This window comes from Oncorhynchus mykiss, chromosome 3 (genome assembly GCF_013265735.2).
Source record: "Oncorhynchus mykiss isolate Arlee chromosome 3, USDA_OmykA_1.1, whole genome shotgun sequence".
Classification (NCBI taxonomy): Eukaryota; Metazoa; Chordata; class Actinopteri; order Salmoniformes; family Salmonidae; genus Oncorhynchus; species Oncorhynchus mykiss.
Window position 1 is genome coordinate 6869877 of NC_048567.1, and position 25032 is coordinate 6894908.

Sequence of the window (25032 nt, forward strand, 5' to 3'; positions counted from 1 at the left end):
CATTGACTGAGAGTGATATCACATTAGTACTTCCTCCCCAGAGAAGAAGTAGGAAGGAGAGGGGAACTCTAATGACAACAGAAGTAACAGTCATCTCATCCATAGATAGTGATATAGATAGACATTCTTTGACGGTCAGTGTCTCCCTCCACATTCCTCACTCCCTCTCTTTCTATCTCTTTCTCTCTCTCCCTCCTTCCTGACAGAGTTGTGGTAGAGAGAGAGTGTTGTGGTAGAGAGAGAGGGAGTCGTGGTAGAGAAAGAGAGTGTTGTGGTAGAGAGAGAGAGTGTTGTGGTAGAGAGAGGGAGTCGTGGTAGAGAGAGAGAGTGTTGTGGTAGAGAGAGAGGGAGTCGTGGTAGAGAGAGAGAGTGTTGTGGTAGAGAGAGAGAGTGTTGTGGTAGAGAGAGAGTCGTGGTAGAGAGAGAGTGTTGTGGTAGAGAGAGAGAGTCGTGTTAGAGAGAGAGTGTTGTGGTAGAGAGAGAGGGAGTCGTGGTAGAGAGAGAGAGTGTTGTGGTAGAGAGAGAGAGTGTTGTGGTAGAGAGAGAGGGTGTTGTGGTAGAGAGAGAGGGTGTTGTGGTAGAGAGAGTGTTGTGGTAGAGAGAGAGTGTTGTGGTAGAGAGAGTCGTGGTAGAGAGAGAGTGAGTCGTGTGGTAGAGAGAGAGGGAGTCGTGGTAGAGAGAGAGAGAGTAGTGGTATTTTTTATTTTTATTTTACCAGGCAAGTCAGTTAAGAACAAATTCTTATTTACAATGACGGCCTAGAGAGAGTGTGTTGTGGTAGAGAGAGAGAGTGTCGTGGTAGAGAGTGTTGTGGTAGAGAGAGAGTGTGTGTTGTGGTAGAGAGAGAGGGAGTCGTGGTAGAGAGAGAGGGAGTAGTGGTATTTTTTATTTTACCTTTATTTAACTAGGCAAGTCAGTTAAGAACAAATTCTTATTTACAATGACGGCCTAGGAACAGTGGGTTAACTGCCTTGTTCAGGGGCAGAACGACAGATTTGTCAGCTTGTCAGCTCGGGGGTTTGAACTTGCAACCTTCCAGTTCCTAGTCCAACGCTCTAACCACTAGGCTACCCTGCCGCCCCGGTAGAGAGAGAAGGAGTCGTGGTATGCAGTGGGGCAGTGCAGAGCTGCCTCCCTGTGTTCGGCCCAGGGGAGGTGTAGTGCAGGAATTGATCCAGTGATAAAAGCTGTTTTCCCTCTGAGAGGCCGACTTCCTGTCTAATGGCAGTTAGACCAGGAGAAATAGACCAGGAAGAGACAGCACTTAGACATCATACAAATCTATATGAATAAATATGGCTTTATGTACCACACGCACATGCAGCCTAACGCAGCAGAATGGGCCTAAGCACTCTGTGGTTTAAAAAAGCCTGAGAGATGGAGAGAGAGACATCGAGGGGGAGGGGGAGAGACACGTTGAGGGGGAGGGAGAGAGACACATCGAGGGGGAGGGAGAGAGACACATCGAGGGGGAGGGAGAGAGACACATCGAGGAGGAGGGCGAGAGTGACATCGAGGGGGAGGGAGAGAGACACATCGAGGGGGAGGGAGAGAGACACATCGAGGGGGAAGAAGAAAGACACATCGAGGGGGAGGGGGAGAGACACGTTGAAGGGGAGGGAGAGAGACACATCGAGGGGGAGGGAGAGAGACACATCGAGGGGGAGGGAGAGAGACACATCGAGGGGGAGGGAGAGAGACACATCGAGGGGGAGGGAGAGAGACACATCGAGGGGGAGGGAGAGAGAGACATCGAGGGGGAGGGAGAAAGAGACATTGAGGGGGAGGGAGAGAGAGACATCGAGGGGGAGGGAGAGAGACATCAAGGGGGTCGATCATTGCTGTGGCTTCCTGTCAGTAGATGATCTGATGAGAGAAACAAGAGGAAGGTTAAGATAGGATAGAGGGATGAGAGGAGGAGTAGTGAGGAGGAGAAGATCTCCCTCTCAGATCATTAAATGTGTTCAGGGATGCATGTGACCTGGTTGAGCCCCCAGACCATTTCCGTGCACCTGAGATAACATCTGCAAATCTGTATACGCGACCAATAAACTTTGATTTGAGACACACACGTCCCTGTAGTCTTGATTCTGTCGAACGTATTAGTATTCACAGACACCCCTTGGTCTATGTGAGCATATACTCTGTGATAGATTACTTCAGTCTCGGGATCTAAGGGGGAATGCTCTGTGATTGATTGCTCTGGATTCATCTCCTTACGAAATGCTCAGTGATAGATTGCTCTTTCTTCAGAGTGTGCAGCAGTGTGTACAGTATGTAAAGTATGTGTATATTGTGTGGTCAGGACAATGACCATGTCCTGAAAGAAAACAGGCACTCGTGTTGATCTGTAAGGAGTAGATTTGTGTTTAAACTGATGGTAGTAGCTCCACCTTTCAACACATTGCTGACATCTTTGGTTGTTTCTGGGTAGGAGGTTGGATTGGCTCTAAAGTTACTGTCCTCTATGTCACTGACAGTTGTGTTAATCTCTCTCTCTCTCTCTCCTTTTCTCTATCTCCCTCTCTTTCTATCCCTCTCTCCATCTCTATCTATCCCTATCTCTCTATCTTCATCTCTCTCTCTCTCTCTCTCTCTCTCTCTCTCTCTCTCAGGGAGGAGAACATTGTTATTACCAGGGGATAGTGCGGGACATCCCTGAATCCTTCGTGGCCCTCTCCACCTGCCACGGCCTGCAGTGAGTATTCTGTGTGTGTGTCTGTGTGTGTGTGTTTTCCTCAGATCAGTATTTCCTTCCCCCTGTGTCCCAATCTCAGGCCTAAATAGCAATTATCCCATTTAGGCATTATGCCAGTATAATTATTGCAGACTAGCTGATCTCTCTCTCTCTCTGTTTTGTGTGTGTGTGTGCGTGCATGTGCGTGCGTGCGTGTGGTCCAGTCATGACACGCAAAGGCCGCCACTCAGAGCCAGTTTCCTTTATGTTGTGTTGGTCCCACCTGGACCTGATCCCAAGGCTCTTACAGGGAGCTGAATTGAACACCAGGGAGCACCATTTGTGTAGCTTGATGCTACCAATCAGCTCAACATACACATACAGTCATACTTTATTTATCTTTCTGTTCACACACAAACACCTCTCTTCCTCTTCCTCTCTTTCTTCTCTGTCTCTCTCTATCTCCCTCTCTCTCTCCATCCTCTCTCTCTCCCTCCTCTCTCTCTCTCTCTCTCTCTCTCTCTTCATCTGCTCTCTCCATCTATCTCTCTCTCTCTCTGTCTCTCTCTCTCTGTCTGTCTTTCTCTCTCCATTCTCTCTCTCTCTCCTCCCTGCAGCATTGTCCTGTGGGACGTCTCTGTTTCTCGGGCTGGTATTTTTAGTTGTTCTCTAAAGCAGTGCTTTCTCTGAGAGAGAGATGGGTCAGCTGGAGAAAGCCCTGCAGGGAGGTGTGTGTGTTGTATGTATGTTTATGTGTGTGTGACTGTATTGGGATATATCTGACAGTATCGGCGTCTCGAATGCAGAGGAAACACACACACTCAGAAGAAACACACACCTGCAGTGACACACACCTGTGTCAGTCAAAGAGACTATATACTATATACATCTCTCAGCAAGATGAGAGAGAGAGAGAACGAGAGAGAGCGAGAGCGCCCGAGAGAGAGAGAGCGAGAGATGAATTCTCTCTTATGCTGAGTCAGGTCTCTACCATAATGTACATCCTGCCTTGCCTTCACACACAAACACACCCTGTCGTGCTGCAATATAATATTAACAGCCGAAGTAGGGTTGGGACTCAGTTGAATGTACAGTGCCTTGCGAAAGTATTCGGCCCCCTTGAACTTTGCGACCTTTTGCCACATTTCAGGCTTCAAACATAAAGATATAAAACTGTATTTTTTTGTGAAGAATCAACAAGTGGGACACAATCATGAAGTGGAACGACATTTATTGGATATTTCAAACTTTTTTAACAAATCAAAAACTGAAAAATTGGGCGTGCAAAATTATTCAGCCCCTTTACTTTCAGTGCAGCAAACTCTCTCCAGAAGTTCAGTGAGGATCTCTGAATGATCCAATGTTGACCTAAATGACTAATGATGATAAATAGAATCCACCTGTGTGTAATCAAGTCTCCGTATAAATGCACCTGCACTGTGATAGTCTCAGAGGTCCGTTAAAAGCGCAGAGAGCATCACGAAGTACAAGGAACACACCAGGCAGGTCCGAGATACTGTTGTGAAGAAGTTTAAAGCCGGATTTGGATACAAAAAGATTTCCCAAGCTTTAAACATCCCAAGGAGCACTGTGCAAGCGATAATATTGAAATGGAAGGAGTATCAGACCACTGCAAATCTACGAAGACCTGGCCGTCCCTCTAAACTTTCAGCTCATACAAGGAGAAGACTGATCAGAGATGCAGCCAAGAGGCCCATGATCACTCTGGATGAACTGCAGAGATCTACAGCTGAGGTGGGAGACTCTGTCCATAGGACAACAATCAGTCGTATATTGCACAAATCTGGCCTTTATGGAAGAGTGGCAAGAAGAAAGCCATTTCTTAAAGATATCCATAAAAAGTGTCATTTAAAGTTTGCCACAAGCCACCTGGGAGACACACCAAACATGTGGAAGAAGGTGCTCTGGTCAGATGAAACCAAAATTGAACTTTTTGGCAACAATGCAAAACGTTATGTTTGGCGTAAAAGCAACACAGCTCACACCCTGAACACACAATCCCCACTGTCAAACATGGTGATGGCAGCATCATGGTTTGGGCCTGCTTTTCTTCAGCAGGGACAGGGAAGATGGTTAAAATTGATGGGAAGATGGATGGAGCCAAATACAGGACCATTCTGGAAGAAAACCTGATGGAGTCTGCAAAAGACCTGAGACTGGGACGGAGATTTGTCTTCCAACAAGACAATGATCCAAAACATAAAGCAAAATCTACAATGGAATGGTTCAAAAATAAACATATCCAGGTGTTAGAATGGCCAAGTCAAAGTCCAGACCTGAATCCAATCGAGAATCTGTGGAAAGAACTGAAAACTGCTGTTCACAAATGCTCTCCATCCAACCTCACTGAGCTCGAGCTGTTTTGCAAGCAGGAATGGGAAAAAATGTCAGTCTCTCGATGTGCAAAACTGATAGAGACATACCCCAAGCGACTTACAGCTGTAATCGCAGCAAAAGGTGGCGCTACAAAGTATTAACTTAAGGCGGCTGATTTTTCAGTTTTTGATTTGTTAAAAAAGTTTGAAATATCCAATAAATGTCGTTCCACTTCATGATTGTGTCCCACTTGTTGTTGATTCTTCACAAAAAAATACAGTTTTATATCTTTATGTTTGAAGCCTGAAATGTGGCAAAAGGTCGCAAAGTTCAAGGGGGCCGAGAGGCACTGTACTTGTCCCAGTGTCCATCAGGCTCTAAACCACAATGAGACTCAGAGAAAACTGTTCTTCTAAACCACAATGTGACTCAGAGAAAACTGTTCTTCTAAACCACAATGAGACTCAGAGAAAACTGTTCTTCTAAACCACAATGAGACTCAGAGAAAACTGTTCTTCTAAACCACAATGAGACTCAGAGAAAACTGTTCTTCTAAACCAGATATTCCCAAACTGGGGTACGCTCTGCCGTCGGGGGTACGCTCTGCCGTCGGGGGTACGCTCTGCCGTCGGGGGTGCGCTCTGCCGTCGGGGGTGCGCTCTGCCGTCGGGGGTGTGCTCTGCCGTCGGGGGTGCGCTCTGCCATCGGGGGTACGCTCTGCCGTCGGGGGTACGCTCTGCCGTCGGGGGTACGCCAAATAAAAGTGTAATTCACATTTAAATAAAAAAATGTCAAACAGTAAATTTATATTTTCCAACGGGGCTATACATTTGGGTGAGGTTTTTTTCTCGCCTGAGTAGCCTTGTTTCACTGACAAAAATAAAATTAAACCATCTAGTGTTCAGTGAAATAACAACACAATGTCGAATACAGGTAGCCTAGTCAAATAATTAACATCCAATCACATTAACCGTTACTCTCTCGCAGAAAACCACTCTTGCTCAGACATTTTGAAACGAAACATGACAATTTGAAAAATAAGCCATGGGAGTTTTTGGAGCGAGAATATTACGACGTTCGAGTAATAAGACATGTATAAAAGCAACAGACACCATTAATAACAAGGGCTAGAAATTCCACGTTTCAAGATTGCTTCGATCACGTTGACTGGGATATGTTCAGACAACAACATTGATGTATACGCTGATTCGGTGAGCGAGTTTAATAGCAAGTGCATTGGTGATGTTGTACCCACGGTGACTATTAAAACCTTCCCCAACCAGAAACTGTGGATTGATGGCAGTATTCGCGCAAAACTGAAAGCACAAACCACTACTTTTAATCATGGCATGGCGACCGGAAAAATGACCGAATACAAACAGTGTAGCTATTCCCTCCACAAGGCAATCAAACACGCTACGGTCAGTAGAGAGACAAAGTAGAGTCGCAATTCAACGGCTCAAACACAACACGAGACGTATGTGGCAGGGTCTACAGTCAATCACGGATTACAAAAATAAAACCAGCCCTGTCACGGACACCGACTGTCACGCCCTGACCTTAGAGAGCTCTCTATTGTCTCTATTTTGGTTTGGTCAGGGTGTGATTTGGGGTGGGCATTCTATGTTCACTGTTCTATGTTTTGTATTTCTTTGTTTTGGCAGGGTGTGGTTCTCAATCAGGGACAGCTGTCTATCGTTGTCTCTGATTGGGAACCATACTTAGGTAGCTTTTTCCCACATGTGTGTTGTGGGTAGTTATTTTCTGTTTAGTGTTTTCTGCACCTGACAGGACTGTTTCGGTTTCGTTTATTTCTCTTTGTTATTTTGTTATAGTGTTCAGTTACAATAAAAAGGCATGAACACTTACCACTCTGCGCTTTGGTCCGATTCTTCTTCTTCAGACAACGACTCCCGTGACACCAACGTCTTTCTCCCAGACTAATTAAACAACTTCTTTGCTCGCTTTGAGGACAATACAGTGCCACTGACACAGCCCGCTACCAAAACCCGTGGGCTTTCCTTCACCGTGGCCAACGTGAGTAAAACATTTAAACGTGTTAACCCTCACAAGGCTGCCGGCCCAGACCCACTCCAATTTACTTACCGCCCCAATAGGTCCACAGACGACGCAATCACAATCACACTGCCCTAACCCATCTGGACAAGAGGAATACCTATGTTTCTGCCTGTAGGAGGGGAGGAGCGAGATGGAATTGTGGTCCGGTTTACAGAATGGAGGGCGGGGGAGGGCCTTATATGCATTCTGGAAGGTAGTATAGCAATGGTCGAGGGTTTTAGCAGTGCGAGTACAGCAATCAATATGTTGATAGGATTTCAGGAGCCTTTTCCTCAAATTTGCTTTGTTAAAATCCCCAGCTACAATAAATGCAGCCTCAGGATATGTGTTTTCCAGTTTGCATAAAGTCCAGTGAAGTTCTTTGAGGGCCGTCGTGGTATCCGCTTGGGGGGGATATAGACCACTTTGGCTATTATTGACAAAAATTATCTCGGGAGACAGTACGGTCGGCATTTAATTGTGAGATATTCTAGGTTGGGTAAACAGAAGGACTTGAGTTCCTGTATGTTATCGTAGTTACACCATAAGTCGTTAATCATAAAACATATACCTCCACCGTTCTGCTTCCTGGAGAGATGTTTGTTCCTGACGGCGCGATGTACTGAGAACCCAACTGGCTTTACAGAGTCAGACAGTATATCTCGCTATGTTTCCGTGAAGCAGAGTATGTTACAATCCTTGGTGTCCCTCTGAAAAGCAACTCTCGCCTTGAGCTCATCAATTTTATTATCCAGAGATTGGACATTAGTGAGTAAAATACTCAGAAAAGAAGACTGCCTCGAGTACCTCTGCTTCGCCGTTGTTGTTTTGGGTTGGCCTCTGGAAGAAGTTTGATTGCTCTGGCGAGAGTAAACAAAGGATCCGCTCCAGGGAAGTCGTAGTTCTGGTCACAATGCTGGAAGTTCTGGTGAGTTACCGCCGCTCTAATATCCGATAGTTCTTCCCGGCTGTATGTAATGACACAAAACAATTCCTGAGCTAATAACATAAAAAATAGTAATAAACAAACAAAATACTGCAACGTTGCTTAAGAGCTAGTCGCGATGCTGCCATCTCCATCGGCGCCATCATCAAGTAGGCAGCGTCTTATCTGGTGAGCTACCGAGTGGCTAGAACAGGCAATGCATCAGTGACATGGCAGGAGATGCTTTGAAACAATTACTGCTTCGCATACAAGCCAGTGAATTCTATGCGTTACAGCTGGATGACAGCTGGTGTATGTCCGTTACGTTTATGGGGGTCAATTAAGGAAGACATCCTCTTCTGCAAACCACTGGAAAGCATGACAACATGAGAGGATATTTTTTAAGTACTGGACAGCTTTGTGACTTCAAATAGACTTTGGTGGTCAAGATGTGTTGGTATCTGTACTGATGGAGCAAAAGCCATGACAGGGAGTCATGGTGGAGTGGTAACGCGCGTGCAAGCAGTTGCCCCCAACGCCACTTGGGTACACTGCAGCATCTACCGAGAGGCTCTTGCTGCCAAGGGAATGCCTGACAGCGCGAAAGATGTTTTGGACACTGCAGTGAAAATGGTTAATTTTGTTAAAGCAAGGCCCCTGGACTCTTGTGTATTTTTTGCATTATGCAATGAAATGGGCAGCAACCATGTAACACTTTTACAACATACAGAAATGTGCTGGTTATCAAGGGGCAAAGTATTGACACGTTTTTAGATTAAAGTTTACTTTACTGACCATAATTTTCACTTGTGTGACCACTTGCATGATGACGAGTTTCTCACATGACTGGCCTATCTGGGTGATGTTTTTTCGTGCCTGAATGATCTGAATCTAGGATTACAGGGACTCTTCGCAACTATATTCAATGTGCGGGCAAAATAGAGGCTATGATTAAGAAGTTGGAGCTCTTTTCTGTCTGCATTAACAAGGACAACACACAGGTATTTCTATCATTGTATGATTCTTTGTGTGCAAAGAACTCAAGCTTACGGACGATATCAAATGTGATATAGCGAAGCACCTGAGTGAGTTGGGTGTGCAATTACGCAGGTACTTTCCCAAAACGGACGACACAAACAACTGGATTTGTTCTCCCTTTCCTGCCCTGCCTCCAGTCCACTTACCGATATCTGAACAAGAGACCCTCATCAAAATTGCAACAAGCGGTTCTGTGAAAATTGAATTTAATCAGAAGCCACTACCAGATTTCTGATTAGGGCTGCGCTCAGAGTTTCTTGCCTTGGCAAATTGCGCTGTCAAGACACTGATGCCCTTTGCAACCACGTACCTATGTGAGAGTGGATTCTCGGCCCTCACTAGCATGAAAACTAAATACATGCACAGACTGTGTGTGGAAAATTATTTAAGATTCTCTCCAATACAACCCAACATTGCAGAGTTATGTGCATCCTTTCAAGCATACCCTTCTCATTAACTTGTGGTGAGTTATTCTCAATTTTTGATTAACAAATAAGGTTTTATATGTAGATGGCTAAAAAAAAGACCAAAATTATTGATTATTATTATATTATTATAATAGAGCTCTTTGTCACTTCCAAAGAGCCGGGTTGTGACAAAAACTCACACTCAGTCTTATGTTTAATAAATGTATTGTATAGTGTGTGTGTGGCAGGCTTACAATGATGGCAAAAGGGCTAGAGGGGGTATGTAGCTGGAGGTTCAATGTTTGAAGGGGTACGGGACTATAAAAAGTTTGGGAACCACTGTTCTAAACCATCCACCATGAGAGTAGAGAAGACTGTTCTTCTTGTAGTACTTTATGGTGAAACAAAATGGAAAAACACATTGTGACAGTGTGACCACTGTGTTACTGTTTACAGACACACATTGTGACAGTGTGACCACTGTGTTACTGTTTACAGACACACATTGTGACAATGTGGCCACTGTGTTACTGTTTACAGACACACATTGTGACAGTGTGACCACTGTGTTACTGTTTACAGACACACATTGTGACAGTGTGACCACTGTGTTACTGTTTACAGACACACATTGTGACAGTGTGACCACTGTGTTACTGTTTACAGACACACATTGTGACAGTGTGACCACTGTGTTACTGTTTACAGACACACATTGTGACAATGTGGCCACTGTGTTACTGTTTACAGACTTCATTGTGACAGTGTGACCACTGTGTTACTGTTTACAGACACACATTGTGACAGTGTGACCACTGTGTTACTGTTTACAGACACACATTGTGACAATGTGGCCACTGTGTTACTGTTTACAGACGCACATTGTGACAGTGTGACCACTGTGTTACTGTTTACAGACACACATTGTGACAATGTGGCCACTGTGTTACTGTTTACAGACTTCATTGTGACAATGTGGCCACTGTGTTACTGTTTACAGACACACATTGTGACAATGTGGCCACAGTGTTACTGTTTACAGACACACATTGTGACAGTGTGACCACTGTGTTACTGTTTACAAACACACATTGTGACAGTGTGACCACTGTGTTACTGTTTACAGACACACATTGTGACAATGTGGCCACTGTGTTACTGTTTACAGACTTCATTGTGACAATGTGGCCACTGTGTTACTGTTTACAGACTTCATTGTGACAATGTGGCCACTGTGTTACTGTTTACAGACTTCATTGTGACAGTGTGACCACTGTGTTACTGTTTACAGACACACATTGTGACAATGTGGCCACTGTGTTACTGTTTACAGACACACATTGTGACAGTGTGACCACTGTGTTACTGTTTACAGACACACATTGTGACAATGTGGCCACTGTGTTACTGTTTACAGACTTCATTGTGACAATGTGGCCACTGTGTTACTGTTTACAGACACACATTGTGACAATGTGGCCACTGTGTTACTGTTTACAGACACACATTGTGACAGTGTGACCACTGTGTTACTGTTTACAAACACACATTGTGACAGTGTGACCACTGTGTTACTGTTTACAGACACACATTGTGACAATGTGGCCACTGTGTTACTGTTTACAGACTTCATTGTGACAATGTGGCCACTGTGTTACTGTTTACAGACACACATTGTGACAATGTGGCCACTGTGTTACTGTTTACAGACACACATTGTGACAGTGTGACCACTGTGTTACTGTTTACAAACACACATTGTGACAGTGTGACCACTGTGTTACTGTTTACAGTAACCCACCATCCTGATCCTTCATCCTGACCACCCTCTCTCTCCTAGCCTGATCCACCATTCTGACCGTTGCACTCTCATTGTGTGTAAGCTCGCGAGATCAGGATGGTGGATCAGACAATCTGTCTTCTGTCCTGGGTGATATTTAGTCTTCCGTGTGTGTGTGTGTGTGCGTGCGCGTGTGTGTGTGTGTGCTGACCCATCTGCGTTAGGCATACAGTCAGTGAACTCCCAATAAGGCTGTGACAGTCCCATCATAGCAGTCTGATATACAGAGCTATACGCTCAGAGATAGTGTGTGTATGTGTGCATGTGTGTGTGTGTGTGTGTGTGTGTGTGTGTGTGTGTGTGTGTGTGTGTGTGTGTGTGTGTGTGTGTGTGTGTGTGTGTGTGTGTGTGTGTGTGTGTGTGTGTGTGCGTGCATGTACGGTCTGGCAGAGACAGTTGGTGCTGAAGGTGAACTCTGTATGTGGAGCATCATCCCAGCCTGGATGTGAGGTGTGTGTGTGTGATGTTGACCCTCATTCCTATAGTATACACCTTCACCTGAGCAATCTCCTAAAAAGCTTCTGATAACGTTAATTGATGTCCGCTTCACAGTCGCATGTCAGCCTGCATGCACGCACACGCACCCTCTCTCACACACACACACACACACACACACACACACACACACACACACACACACACACACACACACACACACACACACACACACACACACACACACACACACACACACACACACACACACACACACACACACACACACACCCCTCAGCCTAGTTTACAGGGACAAGGGGACCTTCACATATATGCTGGATGGGAAATTGTTTTGTGAGTGTTTAAGATGATTGCTGCCCGCAATGACACTACAGAGGACGTTTACCTATCCTTCCTGTGTGTGTGTGTGCGTGCGTGCGTAGTAACCCAGAGTTGCTATTTTAGACATCCACCTTCTAGTTCACAGTAATACCGTATTGTAGATAGTGTTGAAGGCAGTGGAGAATACACTCTATATCGTATATCAATATCCAGTCATTGTAGATTGCACCATTTTATGGTCTATATTTGAACTGCCCGAACCAAGACAATATTACTGACTGTTTTCCTTGATGGAGAAAGGCCTAAAGGTGGTGGTTAAGGCTAGTGTTGGTTAGTAGTGTTGGTTAGTAGTGTTGGTTAATTGTTTTGGTTAATATTGTTAGTAGTGTTGGTTAATAGTGTTAGTTAATGAATGAAATGAATGACTTACATTTTATTTTCGTGTCAAATTGCCAATTGACAACTCATCCCTTATGGGATTAATTGACACATAAACAAACATTACAATAATTTACTGTGGTAATTAAATGATAATACTTCTTCCGGTGTTCTCTGCATTATGCATCACATAAAGAGTGAAAGAAAAGCAAGGTAAAAATCAATACATAATAGTAAATAAGGTTATCCAAACAATAATTACATGCCTAGAGCAGTAAAATAATATACATACATACATACATACATACAGTTGAAGTCGGAAGTTTACATACACTTTGGTTGGAGTCATTAAAACTAGTTTTTCAACCACTCCACAAATTTCTTGTTAACAAACTATAGTTTTGCCAAGACGGTTAGGACATCTACTTTGTGCATGACTCAAGTAATTTTTCCAACAATTGTTTAACGACAGATTATTTCACTTATATTTCATTGTATCACAATTCCAGTGGGTCAGAAGTTTACATACACTAAGTTGACTGTGCCTTTAAACAGCTTGGAAAATTCCAGAAAATGATGTCATGGCTTTAGAAGCTTCTGATAGGCTAATTGACATAATTTGAGTCAATTGGAGGTGTACCTGTGGATTTATTTCAAGGCCTACCTTCAAACTCATTGTCTATTTGCTTGACATTATGGGAAAATCAAAAGAAATCAGCCAAGACCTCAGAAAAATAATTGTAGACCTCCACAAGTCTGGTTCATCCTTGGGAGCAATTTCCAAACGCCTGAAGGTACCACGTTCATCTGTACAAAAAATAGTACTCAAGTATAAACACCATGGGACCACACAGCCGTCATACCGCTCAGGAAGGAGACACATTCTGTCTCCTAGAGATGAGCGTACTTTGGTGCGAAAAGTGCAAATCAATCCCACAACAACAGCAAAGGACCTTGTGAAGATGCTGAAGGAAACAGGTACACAAGTATCTATATGCACAGTAAAACGAGTCCTATATCGACATAACCTGAAAGGCCGCTCAGCAAGGAAGAAGCCACTGCTCCAAAACTGCCATAAAAAAGCCAGACTACGGTTTGCAACTGCACATAGGGACAAAGATCGTACTTTTTGGAGAAATGTCCTCTGGTCTGATGAAACAAAAATATAACTGTTTGGCCATCATGACCATCGTTATGTTTGGAGGAAAAAGGGGAGGCTTGCAAGCCGAAGAACACCATCCCAACCGTGAAGCACGGGGGTGGCAGCATTATGTTGTGGTTGTGCTTTGCTACAGGAGGGACTGGTGCGCTTCACAAAATAGATGTCATCATGAGTAGGGAAATTATGTGAATATATTGAAGCAACATCTCAAGACATCAGTCAGGAAGTTAAAGCTTGGTGGCAAATGGGTCTTCCAAATGGACATTGACCCCAAGCATTTTTCCAAAGTTGTGGCAAAATGGCTTAAGGACAACAAAGGCAAGGTATTGGAGCGGCCATCACAAAGCCCTGACCTCAATCCTATAGAACATTTGTGGGCAGAACTGAAAAAGTGCGTGCGAGCAAGGAGGCCTACAAACCTGACTCAGTTACACCAGCTCTGTCAGGAGGAATGGTTCAAAATTCACCCAACTTATTGTGGGAAGCTTGTGGAAGGCTACCCGACACGTTTGAGCCAAGTTCAATCATTTAAAGGCAATGCTACCAAATACTAATTGAGTGTATGTAAACGTCTGACCCACTGGGAATGTGATGAAAGAAATAAAAGCAAAAATCTCTCTACTATTATTCTGACATTTCACATTCTTAAAATAAAGTGGTGATCCTAATTGTGTAGTGTTAGTTAGAAGTGTTGGTTACTAGTGTTCGTAGTGTTGGTTAGTAGTGCTGGTTAGAAGTGTTGGCTACTAGTGTTAGTAGTGTTGGTTAGTAGTGTTGGTTAGTACTGTTGGTTAGTACTGTTGGTTACTAGTGTTAGTAGTGTTGGTTAGTAGTGTTGGTTAGAAGTGTTGGTTACTAGTGTTAATAGTGTTGGTTAGTAGTGTTGGTTAGTAGTGTTGGTTAGAAGTGTTGGTTACTAGTGTTAGTAGTGTTGGTTAGTAGTGTTGGTTAGAAGTGTTGGTTACTAGTGTTAGTAGTGTAGGTTAGTAGTGTTGGTTAGAAGTGTTGGTTACTAGTGTTAGTAGTGTTGGTTAGTAGTGTTGGTTAGAAGTGTTGGTTACTAGTGTTAGTAGTGTTGGTTAGTAGTGTTGGTTAGTAGTGTTGGCTAGTAGTGTTACTAGTGTTAGTTACTAGTGTTGGTTAGAAGTGTTGGTTACTAGTGTTAGTAGTGTAGGTTAGTAGTGTTGGTTAGAAGTGTTGGTTACTAGTGTTAGTAGTGTTGGTTAGTAGTGTTGGTTAGAAGTGTTGGTTACTAGTGTTAGTAGTGTTGGTTAGTAGTGTTGGTTAGTAGTGTTGGCTAGTAGTGTTACTAGTTAGTGTTAGTTACTAGTGGTAGTGTTGGTTTGTAGTGTTGGTTAGAAGTGTTGGTTAGTCGTGTTAGTAGTGTTGGTTAGCAGTGTTAGTAGTGTTGGTTAGTAGTGTTGGTTAGTAGTGTTTGTAATGTTAGTTATTAGTGTTGCTTAGTAGTGTTCTTTACAAGTGTAAGTAGTGTTGGTTACTAGTGTTAGTAGTGTTAGTTATGGAGAGGAGGCTCATTTACAACAGACCTGCAGTGTTTTTATGTCCTGACATGTACCAGTATAAACATGTACCAGTATAAACCATCCATAGACATGTACCAGTATAAACCATCCATAGACACCTATCCCTCTTAGTGCCGTTACAGACACACACCGTCCTCATCAGTTACTGTAGAGAAGAGAGAGAGTGCTGGCATCCATCTTGTTTACATCTGCAATGGCTGGCGGTCATATTGATCTCTCTTTTTCTCTCTCTCTGTCAGTGGGATGTTCTTTGATGGGAATCACACCTACATGATCGAGCCTGGAGGAAAGGACCACATCAGCGTGAGTACCTCGGCTAAGCCTGGCCTTGGCCATCCATTCACACATGCGCACGCACTCACGTACACACTCACACACACTGTGTAATAGTAGTCGTCTGGACTGAATGGGACTAGAAGCTCTTGCAGACCAGACCGTGAATGCAGATCACAAAGCAGACTACCCTTGTTCTTAGGCACGAAGCATCGCAGAGTACAGCCTGGATACAGCCCTTAGCCGTGTTATATTTGCCATATACCACAAACCCCCAAGGTGCCTTATTGCTATTATAAACTGGTTATCAATGTAATTATGGCAGGGAAAATACATGTTTTGTCATACCCGTGCAATACGGTCTGATATACCACGGCTGTGAGCCAATCAGCATTCAGGACTCTAACCACCCAGTTTATAATACAGTATATGTTTGTATTTATGAGAGAGAGCTGATGGTTTAAAGCAACATCTGTCGCCCTGAGAGAAAAGACCAAGCTCTGATTCTGATGTGTTGATGTGAGAGACACTTTATCTTCTGTGTCTGTGTTTAGGGTGGAGGTAATCAGGAAGGGAAGAAGGTATATTCGTTTGTGTGCAGTGTTTCTCCTAGGATTCTTTTCAGCCGTGGCGGCAAGGGTAGGGGGGATGAATTACTACTAGCGTTAGTGCAATGAGATGCTAGCTGTTCCCATAGACATCCAGTCATTGAGCCAACAACTATCAATTTAAAAATGCATCTTGGCAGAAATATATAAATAAATAATGGTGTGTCTGTATGTGTGTGCGTGTGTGTCGTATGTGTGTGTGTGTGCGTGTGTCTGTATTTGTGTGTTTCTGTATGTACAGTGGGGCAAAAAAGTATTTAGTCAGCAACCAATTGTGCAAGTTCTCCCACTTAAAAAGATGAGAGAGGCTGTAATTGTAATTTTCATCATAGGTACACTTCAACTATGACAGAAAAAATGAGAAAAAAAATTCCAGAAAATCACATTGTAAGATTTTTTATGAATTTATTTGCAAATTGTGGTGGAAAATAAGTATTTGGTCATCTACAAACAAGCAAGATTTCTGGCTCTCACAGACCTGTAACTTCTTCTTTAAGAGGCTCCTCTGTCCTCCACTCGTTACCTGTATTAATGGCACCTGTTTGAACTTGTTATCAGTATAAAAGACACCTGTCCACAACCTCAAACAGTCACACTCCAAACTCCACTATGGCCAAGACCAAAGAGCTGTCAAAGGACACCAGAAACAAAATTGTAGACCTGCACCAGGCTGGGAAGACTGAATCTGCAATAGGTAAGCAGCTTGGTTTGAAGAAATCAACTGTGGGAACAATTATTAGGAAATGGAAGACATACAAGACCACTGATAATCTCCCTCGATCTGGGGCTCCACGCAAGATCTCACCCCGTGGGGTCAAAATGATCACAAGAACGGTGAGCAAAAATCCCAGAACCACACGGGGGGACCTAGTGAATGACCTGCAGAGAGCTGGGACCAAAGTAACAAAGCCTACCATCAGTAACACACTACGCCACCAGGGACTCAAATCCTGCAGTGCCAGACGTGTCCCCCTGCTTAAGCCAGTACATGTCCAGGCCCGTCTGAAGTTTGCTAGAGAGCATTTGGATGATCCAGAAGAAGATTGGGAGAATGTCATATGGTCAGATGAAACCAAAATATAACTTTTTGGTAACAACTCAACTCGTCATGTTTGGAGGACAAAGAATGCTGAATTGCATCCAAAGAACACCATACCTACTGTGAAGCATGGGGGTGGAAACATCATGCTTTGGGGCTGTTTTTCTGCAAAGGGACCAGGACGACTGATCCATGTCAAGGAAAGAATGAATGGGGCCATGTATCGTGAGATTTTGAGTGAAAACCTCCTTCCATCAGCAAGGGCATTGAAGATGAAACGTGACTGGGTCTTTCAGCATGACAATGATCCCAAACACACCGCCCGGGCAACGAAGGAGTGGCTTCGTAAGAAGCATTTCAAGGTCCTGGAGTGGCCTAGCCAGTTGAAAGTCTGTGTTGCCCAGCAACAGCCCCAAAACATCACTGCTCTAGAAGAGATCTGCATGGAGGAATGGGCCAAAATACCAGCAACAGTGTGTGAAAACCTTGTGAAGACTTACAGAAAACGTTTGACCTCTGTCATTGCCAACAAAGGGTATATAACAAAGTATTGAGATAAACTTTTGTTATTGACCGAATACTTATTTTCCACCATAATTTGCAAATAAATTCATAAAAAATCCTACAATGTGATTTTCTGGATTTTTTCCCTCATTTTGTCTGTCATAGTTGAAGTGTACCTATGATGGAAATTACAGGCCTCTCTCATATTTTTAAGTGGGAGAACTTGCACAATTGGTGGCTGACTAAATACTTTTTTTGCCCCACTGTATGAGTGTGTGTGTGCGTGTGTCTGTATTTGTGTGTGTGTGAGCGAGCACAAGTGCCCGTGCGGGTTTGTGTGTGTATGTTTTTCAGTCATATAGAGCCGCCTTCTTAAAATGCATATCCATCTGACAGGTTTACCACCTTATGGTGCAGAGAAGAGAGGAGAGAGGAGAGAGGAGAGGGGAGAGGAGAGGGGAGAGAGAGGAGAGAGAGAGAGGAGAGGGGAGAGAGAGAGAGGAGAGGGGAGAGAGAGAGAGAGAGAGATAGAGAGAGAGAGAGAGGAGAGGGGATGGGAGAGAGAGGAGAGAGGAGAGAGAGGAGAGAGAGAGAGGAGAGGGGAGAGAGAGAGAGAGAGAGAGAGGAGAGGGGAGAGAGAGGAGAGTGTAAAATGAGAAGAAGGACGTGAAATGAGTCAGGGAGAAGGAGGGAAGAATAGAGAAAATGAATGGATAAATGAATGAATGGGAGAGATGAATAGATAAAGACAGTGGGAGTGAGGGTGAGAGGAATGGACAGAGACAGTGGGAGTGAGGGAGAAAATAATGAACAGAGAGAGTGGGAATGAGGGAGAGAGGAATGGACATGAGACAGTGGGAGTGAGGGAGAGAGGAATGGACAGAGACAATGGGAGTGAGGGAGAGGAATAGACAGAGACAGTGGGAGTGAGGGAGAGGGAGAGAGGAATGGACAGAGACAGTGGGAGTGAGGGAGAGGAATAGACAGAGACAGTGGGAGTGAGGGAGAGGAATAGACAGAGACAGTGGGAGTGAGGGAGAATGAGGGGGTGAGAGAGAAACAGAAATGAACAACACTGGGAGCCTGTGGCTTTGTGGCATCTGTTTTAGCAGCCTCCTTCATCCTTCCCTCCCTATCTTCCTCTCCTTTTCTCCCTCTGTCATTCCTCTGTAGTCTTCCTGGAGGAACAGGATTATTGAAGCAAGGGAGTGAGTGGGAGAACGAGGGAAAATTGCACTCCAAGATCTCTTAACTCAGAAAATCTCTGCAGCGCTCTGCTCGACACACACACACACAGTGTGGCATCTATAAGTTGTTAGTCATTAGCATCCTGGCTCCAGGAAAAGGCCATGCTGTGCTGCTGTCAAGCCCAGTGTTGGCCGTCAGTTTCTGGGCTTAGAGCTGCTGATACGCCTGCCTTCTTGGGGCTACTCTCTCTCTCTCTCTCTGACAGCCTGTTTGGTGTGCAGTTCATTCTAAGAGGCTTGTCACACAGACACACAGATGCCTGCTGTTTTTTTTTTGCGTTCCCCTTCACCCTGCTTCAGTGTGTGTGTGTGTGTGTGTGTGTGTGTGTGTGTGTGTGTGTGCGTGTGTGTATTCTCAGATGCTCTCAGGCAGTAGTGTTAGGTAAACATACCCCACAGCTCTCTCTGTGTGCCTGTCTGTCAGCCAGTCTGTTTTAGAATAAAGTATTTACACAACTGTCAGACAATCTAGTTTACAGAGCTCTTCACAAAATAATGGTAGACCCAGACACATCTGAAACCTAGACGTGTTCACACAAATAGCAAGCGAACAAACAGCTTCCAAGCTGACGCCTGGCTGATCCGGTGATATGATCCGGTTGGATGTGACTTTTACGGCATGGCAGTTTGGGGGTGTGTGTGTGTGTGGCGGCATAACTCCTGTCTGCCATATGGCTAATCCATCTGCCCTCCTTCAGCCTGGACAGAACCACCAAGCCAGGCAGCAGGAAGGCAGCCAAGAGGAACCAGGCAGCAGGAAGGCAGCTAAGGGGGACCAGAACCAGGGAGCCAGGCAGTAGGAAGGCAGCCAAGAGGAGCCAGAACTAGGGAGCCAGGCAGCAGGAAGGGAGCCAAGACTTACCAGAAGCAGGGAGCCAGCCAGTAGGAAGGCAGTCTAGAGGAGCCAGAACCAGGGAGCCAAAAGTAACCAGAAGCAGGGAGCCAGCCAGTAGGAAGGCAGCCAAGAGGAGCCAGAACCAGGGAGCCAGCCAGTAGGAAGGGAGCCAAGAGGGACCAGAACCAGGGAGCCAGGCAGAAGGAAGGGAGCCAAGCGGAACCAGAACCATGGAGCCAGGCAGCAGGAAGGGAGCCAAGAGGAACCAGGCAGCAGGAAGGGAGCCAAGAGGCTGACTAACATGGCTCTATGTGGGCAGGATGTTGGGACTGGGATTCTGGGATCGGTTCTCTGCAAGATGCTGCTGCTGTAGCAAAATCTGTGTGTTTGTGTGTGTGTGTGTTTGTTTGTGTGTGTGTAGGAGGGAGTTTATGCTGAGTTGTCTTTGTACAGAACACCATATGTCTGGGTTGTGCCACCCCCTGCCCTGCCCCCACCTGCACCACCCTGCACTGCCTGTCTCAATAAAATATGGATGTTATTATAGGGAATGTGAATTAAAGCTTCCATGTTTGGGCACTCCTCTCCTTTGCATAGAAATATGATTAACAGAATGTATAGACATGGTTGTTTCTCCCTTGTGATACTTCATGGGTGCACCGTAAGGGTGTCTGTCTGGATTGTGTACATCTGTGGGCTGTTAGTGCTCAGAGCACATAGAAAGGTGTTGGTGATCAGCATCACAGAATGTAACATTCCAAAAACAGCCCTTCCTGGATGGTGGATTGGCTGGCTTACAAAGAACCAGTCATCTCAATGGGGATACTCAGTGGATTCCCTCTCTGTACCCAGGACTTCCCAGACTACCCAGTCCCACAGGCTGTGCTGGGGCCAGGGCTGGTTGGGGAGGTGTGGGGGATGGCGCTGGATGGAGACGCGGTGGTGAGGGTGGAGGGTGTGAAGACGGGCGGGGGGGTAGCCTATGAATGTGCAGGCTTGGAGGGTAGTGGTGGTGAGGGGGGTTGAGGACTAGGGGGATCCTTTGTGGCCTTTATCCAACCCCCTTCATGCACTCTGATGCAACACAAACAAACACACACACACACACACACACACACACAAACACAGGGCAAATCCTTGGAACTCCTAAGCCTGAATGAAAGGGGTGCTGCCCCCCCCACCCCCCACTCTATATTAATTCATCCGAGATACGGTCTCCCCCATCAACCCAGGCCACGCCCTGTTCTTTTGTCCAAGGACATCTGAGCCCATCTGTGTGAGACCTTAATCCTACTCACGACACACACCCCGCGGCTGCCTGTGTATGTGTGTGTTTGTAGGCAGTTGTCCCCCCAAACTGCTATCCTACCTTACCAAAAAGGGATTCATCAGGAAACAAAGACAATTGGACAAGAGAACATACGGGATTCATTTGAGATGACTGTTTCTTAACAAAGTCCAAACATGAACCAGTATATTCATGTGTACAAAACATTATTCTACATAGCTCACATATTCTGAAATGAAACTGCATATTAATACACTGCTCAAAAAAATAAAGGGAACACTAAAATAACACATCCTAGATCTGAATGAATGAAATATTCTTATTAAATACTTTTTTCTTTACATAGTTGAATGTGCTGACAACAAAATCACACAAAACTATCAATGGAAATCAAATTTATCAACCCATGAAGGTCTGGATTTGGAGTCACACTCAAAATTAAAGTGGAAAACCACACTACAGGCTGATCCAACTTTGATGTAATGTCCTTAAAACAAGTCAAAATGAGGCTCAGTAGAGTGTGTGGCCTCCACGTGCCTGTATGACCTCCCTACAACGCCTGGGCATGCTCCTGATGAGGTGGCGGATGGTCTCCTGAGGGATCTCCTCCCAGACCTGGACTAAAACATTCACCTGGACAGTCTGTGGTGCAACATGGCGTTGGTGGATGGAGCGAGACATAATGTCCCAGATTTGCTCAATTGGATTCAGGTCTGGGGAGCGGGCGGGCCAGTCCATAGCATCAATGCCTTCCTCTTGCAGGAACTGCTGACACACTCCAGCAGCCACATGAGGTCTAGCATTGTCTTGCATTAGGAGGAACCCAGGGCCAACCGCACCAGCATATGGTCTCACAAGGGGTCTGAGGATCTCATCTCGGTACCTAATGGCAGTCAGGCTACCTCTGGCGAGCACATGGAGGGCTGTGTGGCCCCCCAAAGAAATGCCACCCCACACCATGACTGACCCACCGCCAAACCGGTCATGCTGGAGGCTGTTGCAGGCAGCAGAACGTTCTCTACGGCGTCTCCAGACTCTGTCACATGTGCTCAGTGTGAACCTGCTTTCATCTGTGAAGAGTACAGGGCGCCTGTGGCAATTGCCAATCTTGGTGTTCTCTGGCAAATGCCAAACGTCCTGCACGGTGTTGGGCTGTAAGCACAATCCCCACCTGTGGACGTTGGGCCCTCATACCACCCTCATGGAGTCTGTTTCTGACCGTTTGAGCAGACGCATGCACATTTGTGGCCTGCTGGAGGTCATTTTGCAGGGCTCTGGCAGTGCTCCTCCTGGTCCTCCTTGCACAAAGGCGGAGGTAGCAGTCCTGCTGTTGGGTTGTTGCCCTCCTACGGCCTCCTCCACGTCTCCTGATGTACCGGCCTGTCTCCTGGTAGCGCCTCCATGCTCTGGACACTACGCTGACAGACACAGCAAACCTTCTTGCCACAGCTCGCATTGATGTGCCATCCTGGATGAGCTGCACTACCTGAGCCACTTGTGTGGGTTGTAGACTCCATCTCATGCTACCACTAGAGTGAAAGCTCCGCCAGCATTCAAAAGTGACCAAAACATCAGCCAGGAAGCATAGGAACTGAGAAGTGGTCTGTGGTCACCACCTGCAGAACCACTCCTTTATTGGGGATGTCTTGCTAATTGCCTATAATTTCCACCTGTTGTCTATTCCATTTGCACAACAGCATGTGACATTTATTGTCAATCAGTGTTGCTTCCTAAGTGGACAGTTTGATTTCACAGAAGTGTGATTGACTTGGAGTTACATTGTGTTGTTTAAGTGTTCCCTTTATTTTTTTGAGCAGTGTATATACACATGTATCATGAAACAGAATAATAAAGAACAGACATGATACAGATTAAACTGTCAGTTCTGTTCTGTATAGAAATCTACCATCACATTGACATGACCTGCAGCATTTAGGTTTGCGATCCACCACTAATCACATTGGCAACATGAAAGAGTGAGATTAAACAGAGTACTGGTTGGTGTGAGGACTGTCTGTGGGATGATGAGAGATGGTGTCTGTCCTTAGGGGGTTTTGTGACACACATCAAAGACTGTAACACAATGGAGAGAGCTCACTCATCAAAGACTGTGTATGATGATAGAGTTAGCTCACTGCCTGGTTGTTTCTGCCTGCACTGATGTGGAGGAAGCTGTTCTCTATGGACAAAGGCTGAGTTGGTTTAGGCCTCGCTGCGTGTGAGTGCTCCCAACAGGTCTGGACCTTTATGGCAGACCTTCAGAGCATGGTTGCTGGTTCAAGCCCATTTAAATAGTACTGGTGTAGTTTGTTCATACTGTTATTACACAGTGTTCTATTCAGGCCCAGTTCCTAAAGGAAACACCATGTTATCAGTGGCAGGAACTAACTCCCTCAGGTTGGAAGAAACATACTCTCAACTCGTCATTGTCTTTGCTATCAGAATGTGAACTATAGTCTTGTCTCTGCTCTTCATGCTGCTTCAGTCCTTACCAGAACAATATGTCTGTCTTGGTTCAGAGTGTAGCCAGGGTTATCAGAACAATATGTCTGTCTTGGTTCAGAGTGTAGGCAGGGTTACCAGAACAATATGTCTGTCTTGGTTCAGAGTGTAGTCAGGGTTACCAGAACAATATTTCTGTCTTGGTTCAGAGTGTAGTCAGGGTTACCAGGACAATATGTCTGTCTTGGTTCAGAAGAGTGTAGCCAGGGTTACCAGAACAATATGTCTGTCTTGGTTCAGAGTGTAGCCAGGGTTACCAGAACAATATGTCTGTCTTGGTTCAGAGTGTAGCCAGGGTTATCAGAACAATATGTCTGTCTTGGTTCAGAGTGTAGCCAGGGTTACCAGAACAATATGTCTGTCTTGGTTCAGAGTGTAGCCAGGGTTTCCAGAACAATATGTCTGTCTTGGTTCAGAGTGTAGCCAGGGTAACCAGAACAATATTTCTGTCTTGGTTCAGAGTGTAGCCAGTCTGTCTTGGTTCAGAGTGTATCCAGGGTTACCAGAACAATATGTCTGTCTTGGTTCAGAGTGTAGCCAGGGTAACCAGAACAATATGTCTGTCTTGGTTCAGAGTGTAGCCAGGGTTACCAGAACAATATGTCTGTCTTGGTTCAGAGTGTAGTCAGGGTTACCAGAACAATATTTCTGTCTTGGTTCAGAGTGTAGTCAGGGTTACCAGGACAATATGTCTGTCTTGGTTCAGAAGAGTGTAGCCAGGGTTACCAGAACAATATGTCTGTCTTGGTTCAGAGTGTAGCCAGGGTTACCAGAACAATATGTCTGTCTTGGTTCAGAGTGTAGCCAGGGTTATCAGAACAATATGTCTGTCTTGGTTCAGAGTGTAGCCAGGGTTACCAGAACAATATGTCTGTCTTGGTTCAGAGTGTAGCCAGGGTTTCCAGAACAATATGTCTGTCTTGGTTCAGAGTGTAGCCAGGGTAACCAGAACAATATTTCTGTCTTGGTTCAGAGTGTAGCCAGTCTGTCTTGGTTCAGAGTGTATCCAGGGTTACCAGAACAATATGTCTGTCTTGGTTCAGAGTGTAGCCAGGGTAACCAGAACAATATGTCTGTCTTGGTTCAGAGTGTAGCCAGGGTTTCCAGAACAATATGTCTGTCTTGGTTCAGAGTGTAGCCAGGGTAACCAGAACAATATTTCTGTCTTGGTTCAGAGTGTAGCCAGGGTAACCAGAACAATATGTCTGTCTTGGTTCAGAGTGTAGCCAGGGTTACCAGAACAATATTTCTGTCTTGGTTCAGAGTGTAGCCAGGGTTACCAGAACAATATGTCTGTCTTGGTTCAGAGTGTAGCCAGGGTCACGAGAACAATATTTCTGTCTTGGTTCAGAGTGTAGCCAGGGTTACCAGAACAATATGTCTGTCTTGGTTCAGAGTGTAGCCAGGGTTACCAGAACAATATGGCTGTCTTGGTTCAGAGTGTAGCCAGGGTAACCAGAACAATAATTCTGTCTTGGTTCAGAGTGTAGCCAGGGTTACCAGAACAATATGTCTGTCTTGGTTCAGAGTGTAGCCAGGGTTACCAGAACAATATGTCTGTCTTGGTTCAGAGTGTAGCCAGGGTTATCAGAA

The 25032-nt window shown here is 45.1% G+C and overlaps 1 protein-coding gene across 4 annotated transcripts in view; it reads left to right on the forward strand.

Moving 5' to 3' along the window:
* The window catches only part of LOC110508266 (disintegrin and metalloproteinase domain-containing protein 22), a 100718-nt gene that overhangs the window by 41194 nt on the left and 34492 nt on the right, over positions 1–25032 (forward strand). For all 4 annotated transcript variants that reach the window (XR_005040322.1, XR_005040321.1, XM_036967182.1 and 1 more), the window contains exons 5-6: positions 2616–2698; positions 15383–15446. Coding sequence is in view for 2 of the 4 variants with exons in the window: in XM_036967182.1 (XP_036823077.1) it covers positions 2616–2698; positions 15383–15446 (147 nt within the window). In the remaining 2 variants the exon portion in view is untranslated. The remainder of the gene's footprint in view (positions 1–2615; positions 2699–15382; positions 15447–25032) is intronic.